The 20,492-nt window shown below is 43.4% G+C and overlaps 1 protein-coding gene and 1 long non-coding RNA gene across 3 annotated transcripts in view; one reads left to right on the top strand and one right to left on the bottom strand.

The window, feature by feature from the left end:
* The window catches only part of LOC130355463 (uncharacterized), a 33,283-nt gene extending 33,040 nt beyond the window's left edge, over positions 1 to 243 (bottom strand). Inside the window, exon 1 of the long non-coding RNA XR_008888536.1 lies at positions 46 to 243. This is a non-coding gene — a long non-coding RNA (uncharacterized LOC130355463). The remainder of the gene's footprint in view (positions 1 to 45) is intronic.
* UGGT2 (UDP-glucose glycoprotein glucosyltransferase 2) overlaps positions 1 to 20,492 on the top strand; it is a 409,630-nt gene that overhangs the window by 107,293 nt on the left and 281,845 nt on the right. For both annotated transcript variants that reach the window (XM_056555597.1, XM_056555598.1), the window contains one exon: positions 2,422 to 2,521. In XM_056555597.1, the coding sequence (XP_056411572.1) occupies positions 2,422 to 2,521 (100 nt within the window). The remainder of the gene's footprint in view (positions 1 to 2,421; positions 2,522 to 20,492) is intronic.

Below are 20,492 nucleotides of genomic sequence, written 5' to 3'. Positions count from 1 at the left end.
TGGATACATCTTTGGAGTACAGTTTATATTACAAGTTATAGTTACCAGATTCTAGAGAAGGGTCTTTGATCCGTGGATTTATTGTAGTTGCCAGATTTGGAGTCAGGAAGGAGATTCTTATTACTCGAAAGTGAGGAAGACTGGCTTCTACCTTACTTTTGTTTTGGTTTTTTTCCCCTGGATAATCATTGCAGGAAAAAACACTAAACTGGATGAACTTATGACTTTTTCAACCTTACACACTATGGGGAGATTTATAAAAACCTGTGTAGAGGAAAAGTGGTGAGGTTGCCCATAGCAACCAATCAAATTGCTTCTTTCATTTTTCACAGGCCACTTTAAAAAAATGGTAGAAACAATCTGGTTGCTATGGGCAACTGGTCAGCTTTTGCTCTACACTCGTTTGCTCTCCCCTATGTTCTGGTGTTTCTACCTCTATATTAGGATTTCTTCAGAAATACTGACAACGTTATCATGAGGAGACTCATAAACCTAATGTCAGAACATTTTCAAATTGATAAATAAATAATGTAAAATGGTTGGGGCAGTTTCCTACCTGCCTTATTACTGAAGGTTGTCTGTGGCTGCTTCTGCGAGTAAAATGAGTGTTCTCTTATGACTTGGTATACAATAACTGATCATTACAGTGGGCCATTTTATTTTTTATAACAAACCCTGCCGTACTCTGAATCTATTCAGAATTCATTGCTTTCTTTTTGCCTGTGTTTTGTGGAGGTCTGCCAACTTCAGCATATAATCACAATATACTATAGTATATTCTAGCTGCAAGGTTTATAGAAAGAAAATAAAATATTGACAGTCTTATTAAAAGCTGATGAGTACAGCCAAGAATGGATGCCTTGTTTACTAGTTTGCTCATACTGTGAATTTTTATTCTTATAAGTAAACCTCGGGTGAATCAACAATGAGGTCTTGTAGATGTGTGTTTTTCCTTGCCTTTCTTCTTGTCTTGACAAATCTTAAAATGATCATCTGTGATGTAAAAAAGTGTGCTTTTTGCAAATACTTAGTTGGAAGGTGTTTGTATTATGTCGCCACCCAGTGGTTGTGATGTGAACTGCAGCCTGTCAGGAGTAGCCTAAGGGTCTATTCACACAGCAGAATTTCCGCTTGCGGAATTCCGACTCAAATTAAAGCCCATAGACTTCTATGGGATTCCGCCATCCAATTCACACTTCTGAATTTCTGCTTGCGGAAATTCAGAAGTGTGAATGGGAGTGCGGAACCCCATAGAAGTATATGGGCTTTAAAGGGATGATACAGATTTTTTTTTTTGACTATGCTACAGTGGCTGTAAAGTTAGTGTAGTTCATAATATAGTGTCTGTACCTGTGTTTGAAGGATTTCTCACAATTCTTATGTGATTTTAACGCCAATATTTATTTTTAACATCATACCAAATGACTGCTGTCTCAGATTTTTCCAAGATTGCAATGCGGCCGAGAACTGACTCACTAGTCTATGTCTATTCCGCTAGCAGAATTCCGCAAGCGGAAATTTAGAAGTGTGAATTGGAGCGTGGAATCCCATAGAAGACTTTGCTATGATGGGTTGTTATGGGCAACAAAGGCAGTTTTTCTTATAACCAGTTTCATAAATGTGTCCATTGTCTACAGGCCCCTGAACTCTACTTTGCAATAATTGTATTGATTTGTATGAGCTCAAGTACAGCCACAGATGTTGGAGTAAAGCACAATTACCTTCAAACTTCTTAGTGAAGAATATTGGGTCCTTGAATTAATCCTGTACTCTCTGGACATTAGCACTTCTATTAGCTGGTGTAAAGAATCCTGAAACCCTGACCTTTCTATGGAAGACTTTTAGGACAACATTCGTGACTATTTCTAATCATCTTCTCCTGTTGTCTCATCAATCACCTGGAAATAAGTTGAAGTTATTGGACTTCATTCAAGTTGGTTCTACACTTGACCTTTCTCTTTTTGGACTATACTTCGTTATATTTCCTTATTGTGTTCTAACTATTCATATTAATTCTATAAAGCAATATACCTTATATTATAAATGTAGTTTTTTGCATTGGGGGATGTCATATGAAGTCTATCCCAACCCTCCTATAGACTGCCATATTCGTTTAAACTCAGCTGACTAAAAAACTGAAAATGTATTTATGAGTATTTTTCAATGCTCGTATAATTTTCACAAACTTAAAAAAAAATTCTTCTGCCCAGTATGCTGCATTTTGGAAGAAAAGTGGGCCTATATGAGTTTAATATGTGGCATGTTACTTGTCTCCTGTTAACTGAAAGGATGTGTCAGAAATGTGAAATGTGCTCTACAGGAGCTGCTATGAGAGAACTGTTAATTGATGCAGAGAATGCCGCAATCTTGCTAATTTCTAAGAAGTTTATTCAACAGCACATTTTTTTTTCTCCATCTTAGATCTCAGCTTTCAAGCGGCCTCAAAAATTGTTTCTACTCCTGTTTATGAAGCATTGAAGGTTTTAAGAGACATGAGCCAGAATTTTCCAATAAAGGCAAGGTAAGTCACAAAGGGCATGGTTACAGTCATTCAAAAGAAGAAAGTTGGCTCATAGAAACAGATATCTCAATAAGGCTGGGTTCACGCTACCTTTTTGACATACAGGGATAGTGACTCCAGTTGGTTCAATTTTGCCCTGTAACCGGTTTTCTGACTAAACCTTAAATATGACTCCGGTCGGCTCATTCAAATAAATGAGATGGGGGCTGGGTCCGGCTGGGATACGGGAGCGCACGGTTTTCACTCCCTCCAGCCGTATCCGGTCCCCATATTAACAAAACGTAGTGTGAACCCAGACTAACATTACATTCTCACTCAGTTTAAGTTCACACATCAGAAAATGTACAGACATTTTTTTGTCCTGTGCGCCTTTTTGTCTTTGATCAGCAAAAAAAAAAGCCACAATTTTTTTTCTTTTATGACTGCAGATAAAAAGCACTCAAAATTTTTTATTTGTTGGCTAACTTTCTGTATTACTAGAATACTGAAATGACTAAAGATAATCTGACCGCTATTTTACCTGCACTAAACCCAATATACTTGATTATAATGCGGATGTATAGCTGTAAAAAGAGACTTAGATTTTTAGGTTAGATATTTTTGCCCATTACAATCTCATTGCCGGCTCACCCAACTCACCTGCCTCCTCAATATTAACTTGCTGGCCTGCCCACTTCCTTGACGTGAGAGTCAGGGTTAGCGAGGAAGGGGATGGGCCAGTCAATTAACCCCTTAAGGACGCAAGGTTTTTCCGTTTGTGCATTTTCATTTTTTCCTCATCACCTTCTAAAAATCATAGCGCCTTCAATTTTGCACATAAAATTCCATATGATGGCTTATTTTTTGCGCCACTAATTCTACTTTGCAGTGACATTAGTCATTTTACCCAAAAATCCATGGCGAAACGGTAAAAAATTCATTGTGTGACAAAATTGAAGAAAATTTTTTATTTTGTAACTTTTGGGGGCTTCCGTTTCTACGCAGTACATTTTTCGGTAAGAATAACAACTTATCTTTATTCTGTAGGTCCATACGGTTAAAATGATACCCTACTTATATAGGTTGGATATTGTCGTACTTCAGAAAAAAATCATAACTACATGCAGGAAAATTTATGTTAAAAATACTCATCTTCTAACCCCTCTAACTTTTTTTTATTTTCCCGCGTACGGGCCGGTATGAGGACTCATTTTTTGCGCCGTGTTCTGAAGTTTTTATCGGTACCATTTTTGTATTGATCATACTTTTTGATAGCTTTTTATTCATTTTTTCATGATATAAAAAGTGACCCTATTTTGGACTTTGGAATTTTTTTGCGCGTACGCCATTGACCGTGCAATTTAATTAACGATATATTTTTATAGTTTGGACATTTCCGCATGCGGCGATACCACATGTTTATTTTTATTTACACAGTTTTTTTTATGAGAAAAGGGGGGTGATTCAAACTTTTATTAGGGAAGGGGTTAAAGGACCTTTGTTAACTTTGTTTTTCACTTTTTCTTTTTTTTTTGTTGCAGAGCTATAGCTCCCATAGGGAGCTATAGCACTGCACACACTGATCTCTTATGCTGATCCCTGCAAAGCCATAGCTTTGCATGGATCAGCGAGATAGGGGCTCAATTGCTCAAGCCTGTAGCTCAGGCTTGGAGCAATCAAACCCAGATCGGACACCGCAGAGACAGGTAAGGTGACCTCCGCTCACGTCATAGCTGATCGGGACATTGCGATTTTATTGCGTTGTCCCGATCAGCCCGACTGAGCTGCCGGGAAGCATTTACTTTCACTTTCAGATGCGGTGGTCAACTTTGATTGCCGCGTCTGAAGGGTTAATAGCACGGCACAACGATCGGTGCCGCGCGCTGTTAGCCAAGGGTCCCGGCTATGAATAGCAGCTGGGACCGACCCGGTGTGATGCGGTGTGACCCCGTTTTAAACACCGGGACCGGGCGTAGGGCGTACAGGTACGCCCTACGTCCTTAAGAGGTTAATATTGATGAGGCAGGGGAGCTGGGCAAGCTGACTCCCCATCTCCATTACGTTCTTAACCCAATGCCAACAAGATTGTAATGGAATGCGGGTGAAATAGTTGTTAGGTTCTCTTTAAGAAAACTTAAACATATTCCCATTCCATGTGCTTGTCTTGCGTCTATGTAGAGTATATAAAAAAATTGTTAATACGTTACATTTTGCATAGCTTTTTCTCAAGCTTAAGACTTTACTTGTAAGACTTTGCTAGGAATTTTTAACCTCTTAAGGACGCAGGGTGTACCTGTATGCCCTGCACCCGCTCCCCTTCTATGATGCAGGCTATCATGTCCCGGGGCCCGTGTCTGATCCCGGACATCATCAAACCCCTTAGATGTCGCAACCAAACTGCGGTGTCCCAATCAGCTGAGAGGACGGCGGGAGGGCCCTTACCTGCCTCCTCACCATCCAATCGTTTACTCGATGCCCCAAGAAGCCCCAGCGGCCTGGAGCAATCGAGCACCAATAACACTGATCAATGCTATCCTATTGCATAGCATTGAACAGTGTACGCAACCCAAGGCATGTAATAGTCCCTTACGTGGACAAAAAAATGGTGTAAAGTTAATAAATGTGAATTAACCCCATTTCTGAATAAAAGTTTGAATCACCCCCCTTTTCCCATTTAAAAATATTTTAAAAAAAATGTAAACAGAAAATAAACATTTTGTGGTATATGCGTAAATGTCCGGACTATAAAAAATTAACATTAGTTAAACCGCACGGTCAATGGCGTATACTTAAAAAAAAAAAAAAAAAAAATTCACGGCGCAAAAAGTTAGCTCTCTTACATCCCCGTTTACGAAAAAATTTTAGTTATAGGGGTCAGGTTCAAATAAATTTTTATTGAATTTTTCAAGAAAATTTTTTCACAAAACAGAATTGGCCAATAGATAACAAACAAGGCCAAAAGAACAATACAGAAATAAATAGAACAGAATCATACAAATTCTTTAGAAATTATCACTTAGTTTAGATACACTTCTTTAAAAAAAAAAAAAAAAGAATTAATCAGATCCATCGGATATTGTATAAGCATATCCGGAATGTGTTGGAAAAATCTATAAGATTTACCATTAATTAAATGAACAGATAACTAATAACTTTACTATACCTGAAGTAGTCCATCAGCAAGTAAATTTATGCAGGTTCCCGCAGTCCTCCCCCCTCTCTCGTCACAGGCAGCCATATAAAGTATGTGGAGAATATACCATACATCATGTTATGACCTATGTACATGTGTACGTAGCACTTGGTATAGTCTACACACTAAAACGGCTATAGGGGTCAGAAGAGGACATTTTTAAATGTACTGTATATACTCAAGTATAAGCCGAGTTTTTCAGCACGATTTTTCGTGCTGAAAACACCCCCCTCGGCTTATTCCCGAGTGAACTCTCCGCCCTCAGTGGTCTTCAACCTGCGGACCTCCAGATGTTTCAAAACTACAACTCCCAGCAAGCCCGGGCAGCCATCGGCTGTCCGGGCTTGCTGGGAGTTGTAGTTTTGAAACCTCTGGAGGTCCGCAGGTTGAAGACCACTGCGGCCTTCGACATCATCCAGCCCCTCTCACCCCCTTTAGTTCTGTACTCACCTCCGCTCGGCGGGACGTTAGGGTGCGCTGGTCCGGTGCTGCAGGACTGTCCGGTGGGGAGGTCGTCCGGTGAGATAGTGGTTCCGGGCTGTCCATCTTCACCGGGGGGCCTCTTCTCCGTGCTTCGGGCCCGGCCCCGGAATAGTCACGTTGCCTTGACGACGACGCACAGGGACGTTCATTAGAAACGTCCCTCTGCATCGTCGTCAAGGCAACGCCTCTATTCCGGGCCCGAAGCGCGGAGAAGAGGGGCCTTGCCGGCTTGCTGGGAGTTGTAGTTTTGAAACATCTGGAGGTCCGCAGGTTGAAGACCACTGTATCAGACATTGACAAGCGGTGATGATGAAGGGTGGGGCTGATGACATGTGGTGATGATGACAAGGGGATGATGAAGGGGGGGTGGGATGATGACAAGGGGATGATGAAGAGGGGGGTGTGGGATGATGACAAGGGGATGATGAAGGGGGGGTGTGGGATGATAAGGGGATGATGAAGTGGGGGTGTGGGATGATGACAAGGGGATGATGAAGTGGGGGTGTGGGATGATGACAAGGGGATGATGAAGTGGGGGTGTGGGATGATGACAAGGGGATGATGAAGGGGGGGTGTGGGATGATGTCAAGGGGATGATGAAGGGGGGGTGTGGGATGATGACAAGGGGATGATGAAGGGGGCGGGGTGGGATGATGACAAGGGGATGATGAAGGGGGGGCAGGGTGGGATGATGACAAGGGGATGATGAAGGGGGGGCGGTGTGGGATGATGACAAGGGGATGATGAAGGGGGGGGTGGTGTGGGATGATGGCAAGGGGATGATGAAGGGGGGGTGTGGGATGATAAGGGGATGATGAAGGGGGGGGATGATGAAGGGGGGGGATGATGAAGGGGGTGTGGGATGATGACAAGGGGATGATGAAGGGGGGGTGTGGGATGATGACAAGGGGATGATGAAGGGGGGGTGGGATGATGACAAGGGGATGATGACAGGCGGTGATGATGATGAGGGTGTTAATGACAGGGGTCTGGATGATGACAGGGGAAGGATGTATTTTCCACCCTAGGCTTGTACTCGAGTCAATAACTTTTCCTGGGATTTTGGGGTGAAATTAGGGGCCTCGGCTTATATTCGGGTCGGCTTATACTCGAGTATATACGGTACAAATTTTTGTGCAGAGTTATCATTTTATTACAGAAGTTAAAAAATTTAAAATATCAAACTTCAATTTTGAGCATCATTTTAATCCTATGAACCTGCAGAATAAAGATAGTCATTTTTACTGCAAAGTGCACTGTGTAGAAAAGGAAGCCCCTCAATTTTGTCCCACAAATATTGTATTTTTGGCTTTGCTGTAGATTTTGTGGTAAAATGACTGATATAAGTACAAAGTAAAATTGGTAGCGCATAAAACAAACCCTCATATACATCTGTTGGTGGAAAACTGAAAGCGTTATTATTTTTAGAAGGTGAGGGGGGAAAAAAGAAAGTGCAAAAAGGGGAAAGCCATTTTAAAACCCTTGAGTCTTTAAGAAATCCCCCATTGCTTTTTGTTTATCAATTTTTTTCCTTTATTTATTGGAAAGTGGTCACAAAATCTCCCTGGGAGATGGTCTACCTCTGTGACCTTCATATGCCATAACATGTCTTATATAAAGGGGTTGCCATTGCTCAGGCTACTGAGCTCACATTTCTCAGCATTCCCTGCTTGCTCAGTAGACTGTGAAGGAAACAGGAAGACATCTATGACTAGTATGTTATTTAACATTGGTCTTCTTGTTATGTTATAGATTTTCATGGTCCAAGAATGTGCTGTTTGTCATTAGGAGACATATTTTTAAGCAATAGAGTAGTAGTAAGCTGCTTCTCTGTCCTGGCGTGTCATGTTCCGCAAATTCAATTAGCATAATGCCAGAGTATTTTATTGTCTATAATAAGGAAATAAAGGTGTCCACACCAGTGATCATGATTGTTGATATGAAAGACTGCTTCCATTAATGATGGCTTGTTTGCGCTTGGATGAGCACAACAATATATGCCCAAAAGATTAATCTCTAGTTGCTGAAACATGCAACAATCCTCATAATTTCTGCTTTTCTTATGCATGCAAACAAGTCTAATACCATTACATTTTTTTTAAGTTTCACAGTGTAGAAGGTTTCTTTGGTAGCAGCTTTGCCAGATAATACTGCATCATCCTATTTACGTACAGGATAAATATTATATTTTAGTAGTTTGGACATTTTTTTTCTATAATATATTTGAAAGACTCTGAGCAGGGGGGCTGCAGGGCCAATTACTGAGCCACTCTGGACGGAAGGTCAGCTGACATCTAGTAAAAGCCAAGGAGTCCACACCTTATTTCTTCGGGCACCTACGACTCTTGTACAAAGCTTGGTACAGCGGGACATAACCACCTTACGGGCACAGAATAACAAGAAACGGATCAGAGTATGTCTATGCGAACCAGATCGCACCTAATTGAGGACTCCCAACAAGCATACCACCGGGGTAAGCATGGAGGGGAAATCTAGATTATCCGCCAAAAAACCCTTCACCTCCCTCCAAAAAGAGGCTATAGCAGGACACTCCCAAATCGCATGCAGAAAAGTACCTACCGCCTCAGAACGGCAGAAACATAAATCTGACGAGGACATCCCTATACGCTTCAGCTTATCAGGAGTATAATATAACTTCAAAACATACCGGGACTGAATCAGCATCTCCCTACTACTAACCATCCTGAAATAGTATGAGCCCTCCACTTCCTTCCACTGGCACTTCCTACTCCTGGCCACCCATTTATAATAAACTTGGGGTTTAAAATTTACTTTGCACTGTTCTCCCTCTTCTATTGATTTTCTTGATCTCCAACTCAGAAAGGATTCTGACGGCAGTATTAAAACTAAATACGTTCTTTTTTAACCTGTGGACATTAATAGCCTGTTGGATTTTAATAGTTCTCACCATCCTCAGTGGATTTGCAATGTGCCCTATGGGCAATATTTGCGCATCAGAAAAAATTGTACTTCCAATGCTGATTTTTTGGAGCAGTCTCACATTTTACAGAACCGCTTTAAAGAGAAAAATTACCCCAAATTGATTTTGAATAAAGCTTATAATCGGGCTAAAATGCAACAACAGGAAGATTTAATAATTCGAAAAATTGCTGTGGAAACTCCAAACTCTACAGCAGATAAATGTAAAAATTAAAAGCTTAATAATAATTACAGTCACAATTTCATTACTAATTTCAACTGTGCAGCATCCAAGATGAAAACAATATTTAATAAATATTGGTATATATTAAAAGGTGATCCAATTTTAAAAGATACCCTTACAGACCATCCGGGTGTCACATTTTGCAGATCAAAAAATCTGCGAAATTTGGTGGCCCCTAGTGATGGTTTAAGGAATAACTGGTCCGATATATCCAGTTCTACAGCACAGGGTAATGGTACAATCTCATGTGGAAAAATCAGGTGTAAATGCTGCACTATGATAGAAAAAGGTGATAATTTTACCTCTAATGTTTCAAAGAAATCCTTTTGGATTAACCCCTTAAGGACTGAGCCCTTTTTCACCTTAAGGACTCTTTTTTGCAATTCTGACCACTGTCACTTTAAACATTAATAACTCTGGAATGCTTTTAGTTATCATTCTGATTCCGAGAATGTTTTTTCGTGACATATTCTACTTTAACATAGTGGTAAAATTTTGTGGTAACTTGCATCCTTTCTTGGTGAAAAATCCCAAAATTTGATGAAAAATTTGAAAATTTTGCATTTTTCTAACTTTGAAGCTCTCTGCTTGTAAGGAAAATGGATATTCCAAACAAATTTTTTTTTAATTCACATATACAATATGTCTACTTTATGTTTGCATCATAAAATTGACGTGTTTTTACTTTTGGAAGACACCAGAGGGCTTCAAAGTTCAGCAGCAATTTTCCAATTTTTCACAAAATTTTGAAACTCGCTTTTTTTCAGGGACCAGTTCAGGTTTGAAGTGGATTTGAAGGGTCTTCATATAAGAAATACCCCATAAAAGACCCCATTATAAAAACTGCACCCCCCAAAGTGTTCAAAATGACATTCAGTCAGCGTTTTAACCCTTTAGGTGTTTCACAGGAATAGCAGCAAAGTGAAGGAGAAAGTTCACAATCTTCATTTTTTACACTCGCATGTTTTTGTAGACCCAATTTTTTAATTTTTGCAAGGGGTAAAAAAGGAGAAAATTTTTACTTGTATTTGAAACCCAATTTTTCTTGAGTAAGGACATAGCTCATATGTCTATGTTAATTGTTCGGCGGGCGCAGTAGAGGGCTCAGAAGGGAAGGAGCGACAAACGGTTTTTGGGGGGCATGTCACCTTTAGGAAGCCCCTATGGTGCCAGAACAGCCCAAAAAAACACATGGCATACCATTTTGGAAACTAGACCCCTCGGGGAACATAACAAGTAAACCTTAATACCCCACAGGTGATTCACGACTTTTGCATATGTAAAAAAATAAAAAAATTTCCCTAAAATGCTTGGTTTCCCAAAAGTTTAACATTTTTAAAAAGGTTAATAGCAGAAAATACCCCCCAAAATTTGAAGCCCAATTTCTCCTGATTCAGAAAACACCCCATATGGGGGTGAAAAGTGCTCTGCTGGCGCACTACAGGTTTCAGAAGAGAAGGAGTCACATTTGGCTTTTTGAAAGCAAATTTTGCTCTGGGGGCATGCCGCATTTAGGAAGCCCCTATGGTGCCAGAACAGCAAAAAAAAAAAACGCATGGCATACTATTTTGGAAACTAGACCCCTCGGGGAACGTAACAAGGTGTTAAGTGAACCTTAATACCCCACAGGTGTTTCACGACTTTTGCATATGTAAAAAAAAAAAAAAAAAAATTTTATCTAAAATGCCTCTTTTCCCAAAAATTTTACATTTTTAAAAAGGGTAAAAGCAGAAAATACCCCCCAAAATTTGTAACACGATTTCTCCTGAGTACGGCGATACCCCATATGTGGCCCTAAACTGTTGCCTTGAAATACGACAGGGCTCCAAAGTGAGAGCGCCATGCACATTTGAGGCCTAAATTAGGGACTTGCATAGGGGTGGACATAGGGGTATTCTACGCCAGTGATTCCCAAACAGGGTGCCTCCAGCTGTTGTAAAACTCCCAGCATTCCTAGACAGTCAGTAGCTATCTGGCAATACTGGGAGTAGTTGTTTTGCTACAGCTGGAGGCTCCATTTTGGAAACAGTTTCATTTTTATTGGGGAGGGGAGGGGGGCTGTGTAGGGGTATGTGTATATGTAGTGTTTTTTACTTTTTATTTTTTGTTAGTGTAGTGTTTTTTACTTTTTATTTTTTGTTAGTGTAGTGTTTTTAGGGTACAGTCGCACGGGCGGGGGGTTCACAGTAGTTTCTCGCTGGCAGTTTGAGCTGCGGCAGAAAATTTGCCGCAGCTCAAACTTGCAGCCGGATACTTACTGTAATCCTCCGCCCATGTGAGTGTACCCTGTACATTCACATTGGGGGGGGGGACATCCAGCTGTTGCAAAACTACAACTCCCAGCATGTACGGTCTAGCAGTGCATGCTGGGAGTTGTAGTTTTGCAACAGCTGGAGGCACACTGGTTGTGAAACACCGAGTTTGGTACCAAACTCAGTGTTTTGCAACCAGTGTGCCTGCCTTCAGCTGTTGCAAAAGCTACAACCCCCAGCATGTACGGACAGCGGAAGGGCATGCTGGGTCTTGTAGTTATGCAACAGCTGGTGGCATACTACTTTGGCTGGGGATGCTGGGGATTGTAGTTATGCAACAGCTGGAGACACACCGGTTTGCTACATAACTCAGTGTGCCTTCAGCTGTTGCAAAACTACAACTCCCAGCAGTCACAGACAGCCAACGGGCATGCTGGGAGTTGTAGTTATGCAACCAGCAGATGCACTACTACAACTCCCAGCATCCACTTTAGCTGTTTGTGCAAGCTGGGAGTTGTAGTTACACAACAGCTGAAGGTACACTTTTCCATAGAAAAAATGTGCCTCGAGCTGTTGCAAAACTATAAGTCCCAGCATGCCCATTAAGGCATGCTGGGAGTTGCGGTGTTCTGCCTCCTGCTGTTGCATAACTACAGCTCCCAGCATGCCCTTTTTGCATGCTGGGAGCTGTTGCTAAGCAACAGCAGGAGGCTGTCACTCACCTCCAACGATCCACGCCGCGCAGGTCAGTCCCTCGTCGTCGTCGCCGCCGCCGCCGCTGCTCCTGGGGCCCCGATCCCAACATTGACGCCGGGGATCGAGGTCCCCAGCACCCGCTCACGTCCACCGGAAGAGGGGCGGAGCGGGTTGCGGGAGTGACACCCGCAACAGGCGCCCTAATTGGTCGGCCGGGAAACCGGCCGACGAATTAGGGCGGTCAGGTGGCACCAGTGCCACCTCACCCATGCTGGCTGTGGCTGTTCGGGCCTGTAATTCCGGGTCACTGGAGACCCGATTGACCCGGAATCTGCCGCAGATCGCTGGACTGAATTGTCCGACATGGGGGGGCATAATGACCCCCCTGGGCGATATGCCCCGATGCCTGCTGAACGATTTCAGCAGGCATCGGGCACCGGCTCCCCTCCAGCTAGCGGCGGGGGGCCGGGATTTGACAGGACGTACTCAAATGTCCTGAGTCCTTAAGGACTCGGAAAAGGGGCCGTTTGAGAACGTCCTGCGTCCTTCAGGGGTTAAAGGAGTACATAGCTGTGAAAGCAGTTATGCGATATATCTTTTATCTTGCAATTGTGGTTTGCAGTATGTAGGTCGCACCGTTCAGACGGTGCGGTCCCGCATGAATAAACACTGGTCCAATACAGGAAAGCAGTTCATGCTACATAGTGTCTCTCGACATATTTGTCAGATCCATGCAGGCAATTTTGATTGTTTAAAACTAAAAATTATTGAGGTTATACCATCTACTACAAAAAAATCGTTTTCAAAGGTTAATTAATAGAGAATCCTACTGGATCTTCTCACTTTGTTCTCTTTCCTGATGGATTAAATGAAATGATTGAGAACACCGGTTAGCATGAACTGCTATCCATTATTTTATGCTTATCTGTTTTATTATTTTTGTAGTATATTTATTCATATAATTTCTATTCTTTTCCATGTGTGTTCATGTTTTTTAGAATTTTTCTCTGTACATTGTTTTTATACTAGCAATGTAGGGGTTAATGTCTCTGTATAAATACTCCTAGTGTTCCCTATTCCCAACATACCTGATGAAGCTGGTTGTCCAGTGAAACTCGTTGCATGCCGGGTAAATGAATCTGTTTTACCTTTGGAGTTTTGTGTGCCGATTCTATCCTGTGCTGTTCCTTGGAGGGATCTATCTGAGTGCTTCACCTGTGTTGCCAGGAGCGGCTGCCGATCTTCACCCGTTGAGGGTTTACTTCACGCTTGCACCATAGTTTTACTTGGACGGAGTACAGCTCTGCTCGGTGAGAAATATTGCTTTTATATCTTACACCGTATATGTTACGTTATCAAACTAGGAGCTCTTCTCCTTTGTTCTTAGTTACCCATTTATCATAGGCGTTCGAGAACGGGCTAGGCCCCAGAGCCTGGAGGAGAGCATAGGACTGGGTAAGGGGTTTAGTGAAATCCGTAGTGCTCAGGAGAATCTCCACATCAGAAAACTCAGGAGTAAACTTCAGGGAGCCAAATTGCTCTTGGACCGCATGCCTAAGCTGAAGATACCTATAAAAGGCACTACCAGGGATATCATATCTTTCTTTAATTTCTGCAAAGGATAGAAAAACCTGATCATCCCGGAACAAATGAAGCACAAATTTGACTCCATGAGAACCCCAGAAACCAGCCTCCTGTAACCCATGTAGGTGAGGTAAGTGAACGTTCCCACACAAGGGTGTCCTAGGAGAGACCAACAGTTGCGTAAACCTGTTCGACACCACGGACCACACTTAAGCTACAGTTTGAAAGGGAAGAGGATAAGAGGAACGAGAATGATACCTGTACAGTGAGTTAGTGAGAGCTTCATATGAACCCATAAGTGCTCCAGCCAAGGCAGTCACAGAGTTCGACAGATCCAGATCAATCCACCACGCTGCATAGACCAACTGAGAGGCAAGAAAATAGTTATAGACATTGGGAGCAGCTAAACCACCATGCCTTTTAGAAGCTTAAAGGAGAGCCCAACCGAGTCTGGGAGACTTTACCTGTCAATAGAAGGATCCCAAAGCACCACACAGCTTATTAAAATATTTCCTAGTGGGGACCACAGGAGCCAGATGGAAGAGATAAAGGAATTTAGGCAGAAAAATCAATTAAAAAATATTAATCAGTCCAGCTAGGGAGAGAGGGAGTTAGGACAAGTCATGCAACCTATCTACCGTGAAAGTCAAAAGTGGATCTAAATTCAGCCACATGTAATCTGCCAGAGATGCAGTAACCTCTACGCCAAGATATCTAAAACGGAAGACCACTTGCACCCTCGCTGGGAGAGAAGAGGGAAGTGGAACGTTAGGCGAGAGTCAGCCTCAGCCACCGATTGAAACAATTTAAGGAGTATAGGGGCCAAACACTCTTCATTCATCCCATACCAATCACCAATTAACCCGTCCAACCCTGGAGTCTTTACATGGGGAAGATCTTTAATAGCCTGTGCCACCTCCTCCAGGGTAAAAGGGGTATCTAATGTCTCCGCTTGAGCACGGCTAAGCTTGGAAGTGACAGGTCCTGTAGAAAAAACAGAATTTCCCCCTGACAGGGTTTAGAAGGGGTAGAATAAAGAGAGGAGTAGAAATCCCTAAAGACAGAGTTAATCAGCTGGGGGTCAGACAATATGGAACTATCCCCCCCCCCCCCTTATACTGGGAATAGAAGCTGCAGGGTGACTATTCCTTGATTAGTACGCCAAAAGTTTCCCATTGTTATCACCAAACGCAATTGAACCCTATCCTTCTGGACAACCAATAGAGCCCTCTGCTCCTTAGCCCACGCCCGTTCACTATCAGGTTTAGGATCTCTAATATAAGCCGCCTCTAAGATACCAACGTCTTGCAACAACTTATGCTCTGTGGCCGACCTGAGCTTCCGTTGGCCCGCTACCCCTGCTATAAAAGCGCCCCTAAACGTAGCCTTGTAGGCGTCCCACTGAATTAGGGGATCAGGATTCAGAGCATTATGCTCCCAGTACTCCGAATGAGCAACCCATAAGGCCTCCACTACCGCCTCTGTATGTAGCCAACCAGGGTGCATGTGCCAAATACGGGAAGGGGGACTAGGACCTAGAGTGAGAAGTACCAATATTGCAGAGTGATCTGAGATCCCCCTAGTGGTGTAGGAAACATCTCTTACCGCCTGAAGGAGATCCTCGGGCGCCAGAGCGAGATCAATGCGAGAGAAGGATCTGTGAGCAGCAGAGTAGAAGGAGCAAGCAGATGCTGTAGGATATTTCCATCTCCAGAGGTCAGTCAGGCCCAACGCCGTGCACCAGGTATTAAAATGGGAGAAGCCAGGGTCAACAGCAGTAGTGCGATCGAGCTGGGATTCAGGAACCACATTGAAATCTCCTAAAAGTAAAACAGGATCAGGGGAAAAGGACAAAAGTTTGTTAGTAATGGACTCCAAGACAGAGACCTGAAATGGAGGAGGTACATAAACAGAGACAAGAACAAAATAGAAAGAGCCCATAGAACATTGCAAAATGACAAACCTCCCAAAGTGATCACAAGCTACCTGGGAAACCACCAATGGCAGGGACTTAGTAACTAAGACCGAGACACCCCTAGCATAACTAGAATAGGAAGCATGATATCCCTGTGCTATAAATGCCCTCTTCAGGGCAAGTACCTTCTGGCCCGTGACGTGAGTCTCCTTCAAGCAAATAATGTGTCGTTTCACAAAGTCTAAACATAAGGCCCTCTTGAACTTGGAATTAAGCCCTCGGACAGTCCAGCTAAGGACTTTCAAGGCACCCATCACTAGTAACAACCAAAATTAGGAGCAGTAGGAAGCAATGAAAGGCCAGGAGGAGGAAGGATGGAGCACCAGAACCACACACACCACACACATACCACAAACAGACAAATGGGGCACAAACACTTAACAGAGAAGCAAAGGCAACAAAGCATAAACAAAACAATCCCATGAATTCCCTGTCTAACACTAAATGGGAAATAGCTACTACTACTATCCCCTAACACAGGGCAGACCTTTACCCAAAAACTACAACTATTGCGGGTCGTCCGCAAAACACCAAGCAAGCTAGAAGACTACTTAAACAGAGCACTCCCGCTTCCCCACCCACAGAAAATCGGCCGATAGCTAAGAATTACCCAGGTACACCTCATGGACAGCCGGAACCTATGGGGTCCCTAGTAACCTAACTCCCTTCCTCTAACTAAACCCAAGAACATGGCAGAAGGAGTGATGAGCAAGACAGTCCATTCAAGGGCAATTCAGTCTAGAGGTCGGACAGGAGGTGCAGCATCCATCCAGTGAAGTACTTCATTGGGGAGGTGAAGAACTTAGTCGAAGTTCCGTCTACCACTCGCAGGCGATCAGAATAGAGCATGGAATAGCGATAACCTTTAGCGCATAACTTCGACCGGACCTCGGTCCACAGGAAGGAGTTCTTTGAGCCACATTTCAAGGAAGAGCACCGGATCCCTCCCTTCCACCTTTTCAGGAAGGCCCACCAGGCGGATATTGTTGCACCTCAGGCGATTCTCCAGATCATACAATCGACCCAGAACTCCCTTCACTTGGTGCTGCAGTGAGTCCACCCTGTCTGGCAATGGCTGAAGAGTGTCCTTCACTGCAGACACCCTACGTTCCACCTCCTCAGTGCGCTCACGTATCTTCTGGGTCTCATGGTGCAAAATGACGGATTCTTGCCGCAGTTCATCAACTTTCGTCACCATGATGGATTGACAGGAAGTAAAGGCAGTCAACAGTTTGGAAAACCTCTTATCCAAAGCAGCTGCATCATAAACGGGTCTTTCAGAGGATAAGCTCTGTGGAGAAGTTGGAGAACCGTCCAGCAAGGATAAAGGTGGAACGGGAGAGGCACCCCCATGTCCGTCCGGAGGTCTGGAAAACTGGCTCAGTGCTTTCGCTGCATGCAGAGACACTTTAGTAGAAAGTGGGGTCTGAGCTCCTGAATCATGATGAGAGGGGCCACAGGAACGAGAGGATCCGTCATCAGAGGAGGCATCCTCATCAGAGGTTAGCCTGGAGGCATCAACGTTCCGTATAGATTACTTATGACCACGTTTACCACGGGAGCCCCCATGGCGAGCAGGGCACACTGAGCAGGTAGAAAGTCACTAGTATGAAAGTCCCAGAAACACTGCACTCCCTTGATGAAAGGAAGAGTTGCCAATGGGGAAGGCACCACCAGTCCCAGCAATCCCCCAGGTCCCTCTCAGGGTTCTCAGTCCACCAGGCCAGCAGGATATCAGGGCAATGGAGGAAGCAAGCACCAGACAGTCCAAGGAGTGCACCTCACATTGCAGGAAATACAGCAGCAAGGTGCTGGACTGCAGGACCAGAAGGGGATAATATCTTTCAGCCACAGCAAGCAGGAAGCTCCAGCACTTCGTCCCAGCAGGGGACACTGGCACACAGCAGGAGGTCGCGCAGCAGGAGACACGCTGCACCCTCACAGCAGCCGCCGTGGGAGTAACCACAGCAGCCAGCTAGGCCCTGCCCACGAAGGTCGAAGATGGCGCCCAGCTCCAAGGAAGGTCAGGGACCCGGAATCGAATGCCACCAGCAGGAGTGACTGACACGCCACTCACATTGCCACGGCCCAGGAACCAGAGGATTGCAGCACCGGACCACACCACTTTGCAGCACCGGACCACACCACTTTGCAGCCTCACCGCACCACACCGCCAGGGACCGGATCCACAGGCCGCGGCAGCCGACCGCCACTGCGACCACAACTGCCGACGGGACCAGACCACAGCCTCCCTGCAGACTCCCTGGGCGCTCAGCTCCCACCTGAGATGGACCAGCACCTCAGGGTAAGGGTTAATCAGGGTAAATTCACCAGGGTAGCGGGAGCTCCTGCGAGATGCGACCGTTCACTCCGGCATTCAGGCTGAAAGGGTGTTTTTAATAATAGTAAAATCATGGCAGCCGTGGAGGCCTTAAAAAGGACACTTGATGCCGGAACAACTGAGCACCTTGCTATGGGGCGTTAATCGAACGCTGAAAGTGATTAGCAGTCGGCTTCTAACTGCTTAGATGGTGCAGCTATTATTGACTGGCCAATTAGATTGACAGCGCACTGCTTTTCCCACATGGTGCAGTACTCTATGTAGCACAACAGTCAATGTAGCACAACAGAGACAGTAATCCAAGCTCCTGTTCACTGAGCACCAATTCATACAGCGTTGCTGCTCACTTCCATGTTGCCATAAACATTCACTGGGCTAGGTGCAGAGCTCACCTCCAGGCCTCTGTACATATTCGTTGAGCCTGGTGCTGAGCAGAAATGCATGTGTGTGCATTCAGCACAGAAGCTCGGTAAAATCCTTATTTCTTTATTGGTATCCAAACAGACATACAGGAATAAGAGGTGACTGATTTTGGCTATCTTATGTAGCTTTAGTCATACAAAGACATTACACAAGTGAAACTTTTTTATATATAGTGGGTGAAGGGAGGATAAACCCGGTTTTACACCAGCCTAATTACAGATTAACCCTTCAACCACCACATTCACATTGTACTCGTCATGCCCATAAAAAAAAAGCTTATATAATTATTATATATGCAGAGCACTATAGACAAATGTGTTTTAAAACCCTAAGTACTAGCAAACGTACACAGCATGGCGATGTCAAGAAATTAAATATTATGAAAATGGATGTATAGATGGACAAATATTATGAGTTGGTGACAACATGTAATTTAAGTAATCCTTATTCTACCAGGAAATCTTGGTCACTGTAACAATCTCAAATCGCCATAAGTCTAATAATATGTGTCTTCCATCATTTTCATATACCATGAAGTTAAGTATAAAAAAAAAAAAAAAAAAAATGCAGGTTGGACAAAAAAAACGCAAAAAGTGTGTCAGCAGTTCCTGCAAGAGGAAGGCATTGATTCAATGGACTGGCCCGCCCGTTCCCCAGACCTGAATCCGATTGAACACATCTGGGACATCATGTCTCGCTTTATCCACAAACGCCACGTTGTACCACAGACTGTCCAGGAGTTGGTGGATGCTTTAGTCCAGGTCTGGGAGGACATCCCTCAGGAGACCATCCGCTACCTCATCAGGAGCATGCCCGGGCGTTGTTGGGAGGTCCATGTGGAGGCCACACACGCTACTGAGCCTCATTTTGACTTGTTTTAAGGACATTACATCAAAGTTGGATCAGCCTGTAGTGTGGTTTTCCACTTTGATTTTGAGTGTGACTCCATATCCAGACCTTTTATGGGTTGGTAAATTTGATTTCCATTGATAATTTTTGTGCAATTTTTGTTGTCATCACATTAAACTATGTAAAGATGAAAGTATTTGGTACGATTAGTTCATTCATTCAGATCTAGGATATGTTATCTTAGTGTTCCCTTTATTTTTTTGAGCAGTGTATATTGCCCTGTATATCTACATTCAGATACAATGGTATTTGTTCACTTTTTTTGGCATTCCTAGGCTTGTTTGCTGTAGATGCTTTATGGAGCCAGTAGAATGACCCTGGCGTTTCATTCAGTCAAAATTGAGAACTTTATGACCTGTGTCCTTGCTGCTTTTGCAAACAGTAATTCTGTGTATAATCTGTTTCCTCCTTTCTTTACAGCTTCATATTCCTCATGGTTAAATATTTTTGTAGGCCAATAAATGTAAATGTACTCAGTAAAACCATTTGTGATGACATTTTCGTTCTTTCAATTTACTGCATTTGACCTTAATTGTCTTTTCTGCTGTCTCTCATTCATTGGAGATTTAAGATGAGAGTTTTATAGCATTTAGTATGTCCCCTTTGTCACCCTGTATAGATGTGTGTGTTGGAATGCAGAGCAAATTCCTGGCTCAATGGCATCTCTGCACCGGCAGCTAAAGAACCATTTAAACCTTTATCGGAGCAAGAACATAATACTGTAGATGGATAGATTATTGTTAGTGTACTTATTGCAGTTAGTTTACAGTCCTGCTTTAGGAAATGCTTTAAATTGTTTTCTATCTCATTTTAGAAGAGCATAGGGTAATAATACTTACACCAGCTGTAAATAAAATTAAATCATGTTACAGCAAATATCTCAATTTATAATAGAAGTCTGGAAGTTTTCATTGTAAATACATTGAGAACGAGACCTTGGTTTTATGATGAT

The sequence above is a fragment of the Hyla sarda genome, chromosome 2 (genome assembly GCF_029499605.1).
Source record: "Hyla sarda isolate aHylSar1 chromosome 2, aHylSar1.hap1, whole genome shotgun sequence".
NCBI lineage: Eukaryota > Metazoa > Chordata > Amphibia > Anura > Hylidae > Hyla > Hyla sarda.
This window is presented reverse-complemented; position numbering and strand designations above follow the sequence as displayed.